Here is a 14,624-nt window from a genome sequence, read left to right as displayed (position 1 = left end):
ATAAAGCAGGTGATGATTCTCCCAGCCAATATTATGAGACAAAAAGAGGAATGTAAAAATGTCTAAGGTTTATTAACAAGCAAGAAACAAAGCTCATCTGTAAAAGGTTGCTGGTGCTTCTAGAAATAAAGTCAAACCTCTAGTGGAAATTATATCCAGGATTTTGGAATGGCATTCTGAACATCCCACATGTAAAATTTCTGCTGGAATTTGGGGAAATCGTTTCTGCTGGAATTTGGGGAAATCATTTCTCAGAATTTACAATGACAATTATTCCTTGAAACGACAGTACATTTTGGTACAGGTAAATTTTCATTGTAATGTCCTGTCTCCATATAGGAAATAGAGATCTTCGAAAATAAAGCATTAACAAAAATCAATTCAAAATGGTGGACTCCAGTTCTCACCAGACTTTATTTCTACCAATAATACAAGAGAAATCACACACACACACACACACACACACACACACAATTAGAATTCTACAGCTCTGGTATCCATATATTTGATTGCTCTGCAATGGATCACTTTGTGGTCTTACAACTTCTTGTTGAGAAATCTTCTTAGGAATCACAATGCCATCTTTTTGTGAAGTTCATTGATCTAATTCCTTTGATATGTCAAATCAATGTGATCATTCCCTGCTTTCCCCAGTGCATTTGCTAAAGTCATTAAATGCATATGAGGTATCCCGGGGTAGAGTAGACCATGCTGGACCTAGTGCTGGAGCAGGCCATCCAAGGCCACCTCCATCCACGAGATACCTCATGCTCCCTGGGGGCCCCACAATTGCTTCCACCCCACATCCTGCCCTGCCAACTCTCCACAGACTGTGCCTGCTTTGCTAGCGTCTAATGAGACAAAGGAAACCAGCTCTGTGTTGATGGGCTGTCAAGCCCCAATCGCTGAAGCTGCTCACTTGAACTAGCCAATCAAGAGCAAGCAGAAGGCTGCTTGGCATGGGCCAGGCTGTGCCCAAACTATGCCTGCAGACCCTCATGGCAGAGAAGCCAGTCTTTATTCAAATGGGCAAAGCTATTTTCCTTACGTCTCATGTTCTTACAGCTTCATCAGCTTCTCTGTTATGTGGCTTCTGGAGCTCTTCGAAAAATAACTATAGTAAAGCCTTGAGAAACGGGATGGACAGGAGGAAGTGGAATAAAAGACACTAAGCAACGCAACCCCAATGCCTGTAGAGACTCAGCAGAGCAGGATGGAGTGGGTGGGGGGGATAGGCAGGGGGCATGTTGCAGTGTCTCTGCCATCGGTCCTAAAGGTGAATGACCACTGTCATATGTAATTTATGTATGTAACTATGTAATTTCAGAACAAGTCATAAATACATTTGGGGGGGGGTTATATTTTTGAACAGTTGCTACGTAAATCATCATAACTCGAGGAATACCTGTATTCTATGAGAGAAAGTCAGATGGACCTTTTTTTGCATGTAAAATAATCACATTCGGAGTCTCCTTTACAGATCATATATTGCCCCAGCAGCACTTTTATTGTGTATTAATAATAACAACCTATTAATGAATGGATAGTGGATCAGAAGCACATTAAGCAATTATACCAATATAAATATTTAGCTATCCATTTCCAGTATAATTTGAAATGGAACATATAAATATTTAGCTATCCATTTCCACTATAATTTGAATTGGAGTATATCCAGGTCGTCGAGACTATAACTAGCCAGAAATCTATTAAAAGTTTTCTTGCAATTTCACTATTACAAAGGAGATCAGTTGGCATTTCAGATTTTTCATTCAAAGATTTTATCCTATCTTCTTCATGGGGTTTCCTTGTGGGTCAGGATGAGCTGGAAAGAATGCAGTCTATGTCTCTTAGAGCAATTATGGGGTTTCCTAAGTGTGTACCTTATTCTGTCTTGTGTTGTAGATTCATTTAGTGTGTTGACTAATTTCATCCATTTTAAGAATTAGACTCCCACTGTAAAGTTTACTGCATTTCATGCTTGGCCAATAAAAAATGTTTGTCACATTGTTTATCAGTTCATTTATCATATAGAAACTTATATGAATCTATTTTTTATTGATCTTTATTATTTAAATTTAACATTAGCTTAGCATTTTTCTATTGTGTATTTTATATTTCATTACCGTGTTTCTCCAAAAAAGATGACTCATCTTGAAAAGAACCTTATCACATTTTTGAGTATATGCAAATTAAGCCCCACCCACAAAATTAGCCCTAATTAAGACCCTGCCCATTCCTGGGTACAGGGGGTGGAGCGATGCACACAGGTAAAAAAATAAACTGGGATGGGGAGGTGGAGCTGCCCTGCTTGTTTATCCCGACACCTGCCTCACCTTCTTCTGTGGCTGCTTGCCACCGTTCGCACACATCGTCCGGCCTCTGTTTCGCCTTTAGATGCCTGCCGGAAGACATCTGCAGAGCTCTGGATTGATCAAGAGCTCTACTGGTTGCAGAGGGCTTTGCTCTGGATCTATCCAAAGCTTTCTTATCGATGCAGATGCCTTCCAGCAGGCATCTGAAAACAAAACAGAGGCCAGGGCAATGCGTGTGAGTGGGGGCAAGCGGCCACAGAAGAAGTAGGCCAGCAGCAGGATCCTGTGGATTTGGCTATCAGTACCAACATCACGTGGTGAGTCAATAATTAGAACTCTCCAAAAAGAAGACCTAGCCATTTGGGGGGGGGAGGGTATCAAAAGAAAACAAGACCCAGACTTCTTTTTGGAAAAACACTGTATATTCCCAAAACACATGCATGTGAATTCTTTGATGTGTTTGATTATCAATTTTTGCATCAGTGTCTGTATCAGACAAGTGAGATGTTGAATTGTGTTGGATTGTGGATACAAACAATAGAGAAGGTATCATTTGTTAAACTTAGCTGAGCTTTTCCATACTCCCCACACAACAGAATCTGCCCTATCCCTTATATATCCATTCTCTTCTTTATTCAATGTCTGATCTTCATTCTTCACTCACTTTTGATTCCATTCCATGTCATGTTTTTCTAATCAGAAAAAGATTAAATTCTATAGAACAAGTAAGGAGGTTGGGTTTGGGAAGAACTGGACAAAACAACATATTGTAAACATTAGGGTGACACATAATTCCATGCTTGGAAATGTTCCTTAAAAGAATATAGAACGTAGGTTCCGTTTACCCCTTGCATTGTTACATGAATAATGTCTTACAATAAAAAATGAATCAGTTCTTCTAAGACCTCTTAACAATCTAATGCACATTTTGGCTTCATTAATTGCTCATAAGCAAGTAAGCTGTGCCAGGCCTGTCCTTCAAAAGAAACTCTGTTTCCAAGCCTCTACAATGTCCTGTCTCTTTTTGAACAGCTAAACATTTTAACGGCAACTGAGAAGCTCTTCATAACTAAATTATTTAGGAAGAAATAGTAATTGTAAAAGCCTAGAATAAATGACTTCAAAAGATAATGATGCTTTTTAAAGATTCTAATAGAATATAATTGAGGCAAGATACAGTACTTTAGTATCAGTTTTAAGTAAAAAGGAAGTTCTTATTTCCTCTAACATGGTCAGTTGGTGAGAATGGTTGTTTCCGGTGGCAATGCTTGATGCAATAAGCTAAGTAGACTTTACTATTTTTGGTTTGTTTCATTTTCCTAAAATATATGCCTTATTTTTCACTCATCCTAACAACCACGAACCAGAACAGGGCCTATGTATTATAGAAAAATGAAACTGGATTTAAAATTCATATATATATATATATATATATATATATATATATATTTTAAATTCCACTTGTTCTCCTTCAATGAAAATGTTTTAAGATTTTCATTAAGATTTTATGGACCCATCTTTTACTAGTTAACAACTTTTCATTTCAAACACAATAAATGGCACATCTCCCTCCATATCCAAATATGCACAGAATTGTATTGTCTTTATGAACTGGTCTTACTATGGGGGTCTTCATATGGGGTCCGCTCAATAGGAACAACAATTTAGAGTTGATGCTGCTTCAAACATATGGTTTTAGTATTAAATTGATTGATAATGTCAGACACGTGTTAGCCTAAAACCATAATAAATATTGTGTATTAAATTTTAATTAATTTGGTATGCTAAATATTATAATTATTACTAAAATTAGGGCAATATGTTAAAATCTAACAGAGTTCAGGATAATCTAGAGATCATGGAATGTCTGGGGAAAACCTTGTCTCCCATTTGTGATTTTTAAATTTTGAACAAAAATTTCATTAATGTTTATTTATTATTTATTTATTTATTGGATTTGTATGCCGCCCCTCTCCGGAGACTCGAGGCAGCTAACAACAGTAATAAAACAATGTACAATAATAATCCAATAAGTACTAAAAATGATTAAAAAACCATTAATATAAAAAACCAAACATACATACAAACATACCACGCATGAAATTGTAAAGGCCCAGGGGGAAAGAGCATCTCAATTCCCCCATGCCTCGCGGCAGAGGTGGGTTTTAAAGAGCTTATGAAAGGCAAGGAGGGTGGGGGCAATTCTAATCTCTGGGGGGAGTTGGTTCCAGAGGGCCTGGGCCACCACAGAGAAGGCTCTTCCCCTGGGTCCCGCTAAGTGGCATTGTTTAGTTGACGAGACCTGGAGAAGACCCACTCTGTGGGACCTAACCGGTCGCTGGGATTCGTGCAGCAGAAGGCGATCCCTGAGATTAATGGCTGGTCTTCATAAAGAAGTTGGTAGATAGCAATGATATTCACCATTTTTATTGAGATTATGCTTCTAAGAAAATCTTGTTCAGTTATTTCAGCAAAGTATTCCCAAATGTGAAGCATTCCAAGTATCCTGAATTTAATTTTCCATCGTTCTATTGAATGACTACGGTAGTTGAGGATGATAGGAAACATATTATATCCAGGAGACAAGTGGTTAGCTAACATTACATTTGAATAATGGTCATTTTTTATAAAATAAAACAATACCATTGAAAACAAATACATAGATACTGTATATATACTAAAGTGCCAATTTGATGTAGTGGTTGGTAAGGCATCAGACTAGAAATCAGAAGACCATGAATTCTAGTCCTGCCTTAGGCACAAAGACAGTTGGGTAATTTTGGATTAGTCACACTCTCTCTGTCAGCCCCAGGAAAAAGAAAATGCAAACTACTATTAAATCTTGCAACAACAAAAATGTAAAAATTAAATAACTAAAAAAATTAATAAATAACCAACTCTAGGCAGTTGTCGAGACAGTTGCCAGAAGTCTACTGTCTTGAAGCTCCCTAAATAAATTACTGTATCACTTATAGTAATGTTTATCTCACCTTCAAGGTAAAAGTCTGGCATTAATCTGCTGATATTATTCTAAATATTACACACACGACTATGTTTTTTAAAGTTTTTCAAAATACATCTGCTTAAGTATAATATAACGATTTTAGTGAGAAAAATATTTACAGAATAGTTAGAATTTCATCTGGGTATAAGCAAGACATAGACCTAGGAATTCTGGTGATTGAACTAAAGCTCAATATTTATGGGGACATAGTTTGCTCATTTTATTTTTAATATTCTTTCTATGAATCAACAGAATGGTTCGTACATACATGATCATTCTCCTGTCATCTTCAGCGAGCGTGACTACTCACTTTTCTATTGGTAAATGTCTATGGAGATTCTCAGTCACTTAGGTCATGGTTCTCTACATGGGGCTACCTTTGAAAAGTGTTCGGAAACTTCAGATCGTGCAGAATGCAGCTGCGAGAGCAGTCATGGGCTTCCCCAGGTATGCCCATGTTACACCAACACTCCGCAGTCTGCATTGGTTGCCGATCAATTTCCGGTCACAATTCAAAGTGTTGGTTATGACCTTTAAAGCCCTTCATGGCATCGGACCAGAATATCTCCGAGACCGCCTTCTGCCGCACGAATCCCAGCGACCGATTAGGTCCCACAGAGTGGGCCTTCTCCGGGTCCCGTCAACTAAACAATGTCGGTTGGCGGACCCCAGGGGAAGAGCCTTCTCTGTGGCGGCCCCGACTCTCTGGAACCAGCTCCCCCCAGAGATTAGAACTGCCCCTATCCTCCTTGCCTTTCGCAAACTCCTTAAAACCCACCTTTGTCGTCAGGCATGGGGGGACTGAGATATCTCCCCCAGGCCTATACAATTTATGCTTGTATGTATGTCTGTTTAATAATGGGTTTTTAAAAATATTTTAAATTGTAAATTATTAGATTTGTCATGAACTGTTTTTATTGTGTTGTGAGCCGCCCCAAGTCTACAGAAAGGGGCGGCATACAAATCTAAATAATAATGATAATAATAATAATAATAATAATAATAATAATAATAATAATAATAATAATGGTTGTCACACAGATGCTTTTCAAAGAGGCAACTGGACTTTCTTGTTTTTCTTTTAAGACATTTTGCTTCTCATCCCAGAAGTTTCTTCAATTCTAACTGGATAGTGGGGAATGGAAGGATTTATATTCCTTACAGACAGCTGGTCATTTGCATCCTTTTAGAGAGTTGTTGAGGCCATTGGAGGTTTATTACCTTGAGGGCCTCAAATAAACCTCCAGTGGCCTCAACAACTCTAAAAGAATACAAATGACTAGCTGTCTGCAAGGAATATGACCCCTTTCAAGTGAAATGTCTTCAAAGAAAAACAAGAAGCTCTGGTTGCCTCTTGAAAGTCTCACCACCTGTGAGACTTTCTATTGGTAAGGAAGCAGCTTGCTGGTCAGTCTTTTACATAACTGTCTTCTAAATGGTTATTGTTACAGCCTTTTTCATTAAGATCAAATGTGTTAATGCTCATTTCAATTAACCTGTGTCATTTATTTTTAAACATACAAGATTTTGTATTCACGTCAAATTATATACAAATTAATTCTTTGTTAATGATTCTTTTTCTTTTTTAGTGATAATTAACTGCCAACTCTAAGCCCAAAACGTAACTTGTATCTTTACTCTGTGAAAATGCTATTTAAATCACATCTCTGTTTATAAATGGTGTTTAAAGAAAATATTAAGTGTTTCTGTGAACGGATACAAATGATAAAACTTAGTTTAGTCCCAAAAGTAGTCTTCTGAATTAAATAAATGTGACTTGGAAACTTACCTTGATGAAATATCTCTGTACTGTCATGTGGATTATAAAAATTATATATAGACACTATTATTATTTTTTAAGGTAGTTCAATTTTTGTTTCTAGAAAGAAAGGCTTTATGGAGGGATTATGTCCTTTTTCTTAAGCTTGTCATTCTCTCTGAAGTTTTGTTTTCATGAACTCTGAAAGCCCCTTCACTGACTCCCTATGCTTGAATTTACCCGTTGTGCAGACATCTATCAAAAGGGCCATCAGTAGCAGTCGACAAGCAATAGAACATCCAAGTTTTTAAAAATTCCTTTGATTACTACAGATCCATAGAGCCCTTGGGTCCAGGGCTTCTACTGCAGCAGAGCTATTTGCAAACAGATTTTTATAGCACATTAGAGCTGGCGGAGAGTCCCAAAAAAAAATAGCCCTTTTCAGTATTAGAACCAGCTGTGGCTTTCTTGCTTGGATGAGTCATTCGTATTTTGGTGAGGGATGGCGGGAGGGGGGGGAGAGAACTAGCAAAGGACACACAGAGCCTTATTCAAGACTTTGTTTGTTTTTCCAAAGGGTATCCTAGCCACAAGCCAACTTGATCATATTAACGCTATGTTTATTCAAAGCACTTTCTTTTTCTTTCAACAGTTCCAATTATAAAAACGGAACCCTCTGATGATTACAACTCTGCTCAAACCTGTGGACCAAGGAGCCATGGATTAAGCCCTCTCTCCAAACCGTATTACAGCCAGCAGATCATGATGCCTCCCGATCCTGGCTCGTGCCTTGTAGCTGGCTTCGCTTCCTGTCAGCAGAGAAACACTGTGATGTCATCATCCCCCAGCTCTAGTCCTAAGCTGCATGATCTTTCCTCTCCGGCTTACAAGTGCATCACCAACCCAGGCCATAACCATCTAGGACTTCAGCAGACGGCTGGAGGTGTCCCCACCATACAGGATGTGCCAAGGTCTATTGTTGTGCACCCAAGCTCTCCTGATCAGTCATCTCACATCATGCTGCAGCCGCAGGTGAGTCAACATCTGAGCAGTACCTGTTCCCTTGGTAATCAACAAGCACTCTATCCCAACAGTCCCTCCTCTCCAGTTCCATTTGTAACCCAGGAGTCAACCTATTTGCAGTCCTGCAGTCCAACTCATTCAACTGTAATGGGCCAACAGCAGCTGCCGAATGTTCCACGAAATGAAACTCCAGCAAATCAGCCACTGTCGTTGACCGACTTGCATGAGGACAATAATCATAATTTGGCCCCTATGCCCGTAACAGTCAAGCAAGAACCTGAAGAATTGGACCAGTTATACCTGGATGATGGTAAGTCTGCAGATGTAGAGGTTTGTGTTCAGCCATTTTGTGTTGAGCCATTGAGTTATTGTAGCCTTGTGGAATATTCAGGAAAGGAGAACCTGACAAATAACAGCCTTGTGGAATGGCATAGAAGTCTGATTGGATGACATACGTACGGAAAGATTTATTTACTGTTGTCAACATTAATGAAAGTCCATAACCTAAACATTAAGCACTATTAGTCATTGTTAAAGTATCTGCATGTCCAAAAACTACAGTATAATAATGTTAACCATTATTGGTCTTGACTTAAGACATAGCCAATGGCAAGTATAGCGGTACCTCTACCTACAAACGTCTCTACTTACGAACTTTTATAGATAAGAACCAGGTGTTCAATATTTTTTTTGCCTCTCCTCAAGAACCATTTTCCACTTACAAACCCGAGCCTCCAAAACTGTAGCTAGAAAAGGCAGGGAGAAGCCTCATGGGGCCTCTCTAGGAATCTCCTGGGAGGAAACAGGGCCGGAAAAGGCGGAGAGAAGCCTCTGTGGGGCCTCTCAGGAATCTCCTGGGAGGAAACAGGGCCAGAAAAGGTGAGGAGAAGCCTCCACGAGGCCTCTCTAGGAATCTCCTGGGAGGAAACAGGGCCTCCACCCTCCCTTTTACATTGATTCCTATGGGGAAAATTGCTTCTTCTTAGAAACTTTTCTACTTAAGAACCTGGTCACAGAACAAATTAAGTTCGTAAGTAGAGGTACCACTGTAGAATGACATTGAAAACTATCCATCATATACCAGCTTGAAATACATAAGCCTACTAGTTAGAATTAAATGATGAAAATGTGTTATATTTTATCTAAGAATACCTATTTTTAGAAAGGGACATTTTCCTTCTCTAGCATCTGAAATTAAAGCCATTTCCCTTACACGTGAAAAAAATATTTGTTTTGAATTATAAATCATAGCTAATTTTGTACATACATCTCCATATTTCATACATGTATATTTTTTCCATGCACCATTGCATTGCTAAAATGCTGCACTGAGTTTTGTTTAGCTTCCAAATATTGAATCATTTAAAGCAATAAAAGATGAAATCTGGAATTTTATTGCATTACTTCACTGAATTGTGATGTGGTGTTTAAAGTCCTGAACTTATGATGTTTGACCTAAGGCAACGAAAGAAGTCCTTCCAAAAAAATAGATTTATTTTTCCAATCAATATAATACTTAAAATGCTCTTGTCATAGAAATTAACCACAAGATAGCCTGTTTGGTTTAACGGGAACCAAACATTAAGGCGCCATGCTATAAACCAGGAGACAGAGAGTTCTAGTCCTGCCTTAGGCATGAAAGCCAGTTGGGTAATTTTGGGCCAGTCACCCATAATGCACCTCTCAGGCGACAAGCCAGTCAGATAATTCCTTTTGCAGCTACTAGATCAACTCTTAATTGATTGGGGGAAAAGCAGATTGTGCACTTTCAGAAAAACAGTAGGAAGGAAAAAGGAAAAACAATAGTCAGAATTTGTTTGTATTATTTTTGCAAAAGCATTTGTAATGTTTCACTCTAACCATAGGCAGCATGATTAAACCTAAATTCTTATTTAAAAAGTTAAAATGTGAAGCTTGAATAGCAAATATTGCATTTTCTTGTTCCAGGGATTGTAATCTAGTTTTTTAAAGTATCCTACGGATATTTGCTATAATTCTGAAAAGAAGTTCAAGAGGTATTCATTACATCCAAAATGGCACATGACTCCCCAGTTGCTTTCAGTGTAATATTCATGTGGCTGATATAAGAATTAATTGCCTGTAAAAACATTAAATTAAACCATTTTTAAAATCCAGGAAAGCCCTTTTTATGGTCAAGAAGGATGTTTCCATGCTAGAGCATCTGAAACATATCTTTAATATAGTTACTTCTCATTTTGTATGTCAGTATTTCCCACGCCACTAAAGTTTTGAGTCATTCATGTGAAATTTGCACATATTTTTATTTTTTTTATGAAATACAGGCAGGCACCTGCCATATTACAGCCCAAATTTAACAATTGTCAGTAAAACCAACAAAAAGTGTGGATAGTGGATGTGGCAGTACTTGAAAACAGAATAGAAGATAAAACATTGGAGAAAATCATAAAATGCAAAGACTTGCAAATAGAAATAGAATGACTATGGCAAAAGAAAGCAAAAATAGTAGTACCAATTGTAATTGGGGCCTTGGGTGCAATCCCAAAACAACTGTAGCTGTACTTGAACACCCATCAACATTGGCAAAATCATCATGAGTCAACTGTAAAAGGCAGCTTACTTTGGTTACATCATGCAGTAGTACTTTAACATCAAATAACAACATCTGACTATACAGGTCCTTTAGAAGGAATTAATGGGTGAATAAAAATGCCAAATCCAGTCTAAACATTTGTCTGATTATGCAAACAACCATAATAATAATAATTTCAATCAAAATAATTTCAAAAGAACAAATTTAATCAAAATTGAAAGATCATGGTATAAACTGGCTATTACGATCCCAGTGGTTGTTAACACACTGGGTGTGATACAAAATAATCTTTGATAGTACATTGACAAAATCTCTTTCAATCACAAAAGGCCACACTAATTGGATCCACACACATAATACATCAATACAATGTCCTAGGTTCTTGGGAAGAGTTCAATGTATATAAAGCCCAACACCAACTAAAACACTGGCAGCTGATAATGAACCACTTCTAGAAACAGAAAAGGTGACCATATATATGAATATACCACTATATCTATTTTAAAATAATACAGAAAATGAAGGGCTACTTTAGCTCACAAAGTCCCTATTCCTTAAGCTGAACATGTTCGGTTTTCATCAAAATGTGACTTTTCAAAAAGTGTTCCTCTCTGTGTAGCACTCACAATATGTTGGCATTTAAGATTATTTTGAAAATGATTGTATTTGCCATTTTAGCATCAAAGGGAGACCATTTGGATTATTAATCTTATTAATGTTCTTTTGGTGTATTTTGATTCCTACTGCACAATGCCATTCAGTTGTGAAGTTATTTCCTACCATTAAGGACATCAAAGAAATTTGCAAGGGTTATCAATAAATGTTATCTCTATAAGCTACAAGGGAATACGTCAGCACTAACAGGAAGAGATTCCTGGAAACTAACTGATGAGCCAACTTTTCTACACAGGGAGATACTATTAATCAGTGTTTTCTTGAATCTGTTGATAACAATTCATGTTTTACAGAAAAACAACAACAAAATAATAATTCTTTAAAACGTGAAGTGTTAACATTAGATTGACATTTCAAAAACAACCTATTGATTTCTTAAATGTAAAGTTGTGTCTTTAGGGCTGTGGGAAACTGCCAGTGAAGACTTTGAAGGAGTAATCTTGAACATTGTAGGTAAACATCTGAAACAAAAGAGAGAACCATAGAATAGGGTCTGATTATCTCAAGGAATGACTCAACCATTGACAAAGTTCGCATGCTTAATTATAGTGGGTTGAATAAACATAATTGTATACCATCATCTGAACTGCAGGTTATTACTTACAAACCTTATTGCATGAAATCAAATACAGTGGTACCTCAAGATACGAACCCCTCGTCTTACGAACAACTCGTGATACGAACCCGGGGTTCAGAAAAATTTTGCCTCTTCTTACGAACTTTTTTCGAGTTACGAACCGGTGTTCGGAGACTGCTGGGAAGCCGTGCAGCTGTTTTAAAAGGTGACAGCTGGGTGGCGTTCGGGGGGTTCTGGCAAGCCCCCCAGGCCGGCTGCGACCTTTTAAAACACCCGCGCCGCTTCGCAGCTGTCTCCCGAAGCCGAACGCTAAAGCCGAACTTCCGCGTTCGGCTTCGGGAGACAACTGCGAAGCGGCGCGGGTGTTTTAAAAGGTCGCAGCCAGCCTGGGGGGCTTGCCAGAACCCCCCCGAACCCCGAACCCGGGTTCGGGGGGTGCTGGCAAGCCCCCCAGGCTGGCTGCGACCTTTTAAAACACCCGCGCTGCTTTGCAGCTGTCTCCTGAAGCCGAACGCTAAAGCCGAACTTCCGCGTTCGGCTTCGGGAGACAACTGCGAAGCGGCGCAGCTGTTTTAAAAGGTCGCAGCCGGCCTGGGGGGCTTGCCAGCCCCCCCGAACCCCAAACCCAGGTTCGGGGGGGGTGCTGGGAAGCCCCCCAGGCCGGCTGTCACCTTTTAAAACAGCCGCGCGGCTTCCCAGCAGTCGCGGAAAGCCGGTTTTTTGTGGGGGTTTTTTTGGTTGCACGGATTAATTGACTTTACATTGTTTCCTATGGGAAACAATGTTTCGTCTTACGAACCTTTCGTCTTACGAACCTCCTCCTTGCACCAATTAAGTTCGTATCATGAGGTATTACTGTATGATAAATCATATCATAATCTGATTTAGCATATTGTGTGACTGGATTTAGCATATCCCTATAGCACTGTTGATTGGCATGAGGAAGGTAACACCAGACTAGAACTTATAAAATATGCTATGGAATGGTCAAATTGCCCATTCTCCAGAATGGCCTTTTGATCCTCTTCCTGTTCTCCAGCAAGCATGGAATAGTGAGAACTATAGTCTGCTCCATTGGAAAGGAATAGTTTGATGAGACCGCTCTATAAGAATCCTCTGGAAACAAGCAAAGGTTGAATGTCAGAACTACCTATAACTTTTTAAAAAGAAAAAAGTTTTGCATGCTTTGACTTTGCTAGTAATAATTATGTGTTGTCTTATTGAGGTGTAACAATGGGAAAATACAGGTTTTGCTTCCAGAGTGAAATTTCAATATTAAAATAAATGTAGTTAGCTTGATAACAACAAAAGAAAGAGTGCAAAAAAAAAGTTTATTCATTGTGGTTGCTTTCACCAGCTATACTTATCATTGAAAAAAGTCAAAATGCTGGTCAAAACTGCACAGGAAAACCTCACTTCTTTTCTACATGTGTTGCATATGAAAATGGAGCAAGACTTCAACTCATCTTAATGGGATGGCCATCATTTGTTTTATGCTCTGCCTATTGTCTTGAGAGGAGTGGTATAGGAAAGAAACCCTATGCAACAATAGGGCCAAATTCAAAGTATGATCACATACTAACCAGGGTGATAAATCACAGTGGGTATAAAGATATGTCACAATGTGTTAGATGGTTTTGAAAGAGGAAAGATAATTAGATTCACCTTCAGTGACTGCAATATTGACAAGAACTTTTAGCTTTAGAAAAGTTGAAAATCCTGTCAACCATAACTCTGCCAAAGACCTAAAAGGTTTAATAAACTAGAGTGAAAGATTTCCCCTATAATTACGTCCTTGGTGATCTGTAAGGTTTTACAGTGTCACTTTTGCACCTGAAAAGTCAGCTAGAGTTACCCTGAAACTGCTTTAGGAAATTGAATTTAGAAACTAAAATTATTTTTCCACTGCACATATATTGACTCCCTCTTCTTTCTAAAAAAGGGCTTAACTTACGGTAATCAATTTATGTTGATATTTTGTACAGTGTATACACCAGTCTTCAAACTGATGCCTTCTAGGAGTGTTGGGAACACAGATCTCTGAATTTTCTAATGAGCATAGTCAATAGCCTTGTGAAGCCTGGCATATCCATAAGAAAGAGGTCCTTAGCTTTGGAGCTACTGGTTGGCAATGGGTAGATGTCACTCATCAGGACATTTATTCATTGACAAGTCCATTTTCGCCATCTGTAATTGTCTGTATGTACCTGAGGGTTTTGTAGCCATCTGTCCTAGAACATATACATGACATTTGTTGTTAATGATAAAAGTGGGTGGGAAATTACGCCTATTAAACACTCTTATGGGTATGTAAAAAGGCTGTGGGTGGGTGGGAAGAATGTGGTAAAGGCAAAGTGTTAGTGAAAATGCACCTTGGCCAACTATTTTTAAAGCTCTTTATTAAAAATAACTTTTTTAGACAAGTGCTGGGAATTGTGAAGGCTGTCTGCTACTCAAGAACCTTTTATACTGCCCACTGTTAGAAGTCTACCATGTCTGTATTTCTCCTATTTAATCCTTCACTTTTGCACCATATGTATAGGAAGAGGTGGAGTGTTACACACACACACAATTTTTACACATGGTTTAGTCATATAGTTTATTTGAACAGGAACTGTATGCGACAGAATTCTCCTTGTGTTGAAATATATCCTTTTCATGCACCACAGTTTTTTGATTAGAATGATTGGCTCACCGAG

General features: G+C 38.5%; 1 protein-coding gene across 1 annotated transcript in view; it reads left to right on the top strand.

Moving 5' to 3' along the window:
• Positions 1 to 14,624, top strand: part of NFATC1 (nuclear factor of activated T cells 1) — a 168,382-nt gene that overhangs the window by 120,527 nt on the left and 33,231 nt on the right. Inside the window, 1 exon segment of the mRNA XM_070747425.1 lies at positions 7,731 to 8,411. Within this exon segment, the coding sequence (XP_070603526.1) occupies positions 7,731 to 8,411 (681 nt within the window).

Source organism: Erythrolamprus reginae, chromosome 3 (genome assembly GCF_031021105.1).
Source record: "Erythrolamprus reginae isolate rEryReg1 chromosome 3, rEryReg1.hap1, whole genome shotgun sequence".
Classification (NCBI taxonomy): domain Eukaryota; kingdom Metazoa; phylum Chordata; class Lepidosauria; order Squamata; family Dipsadidae; genus Erythrolamprus; species Erythrolamprus reginae.
The sequence above is the reverse complement of the archived record's forward strand: the minus strand, read 5'-3'. Positions and strand labels throughout refer to the sequence as shown.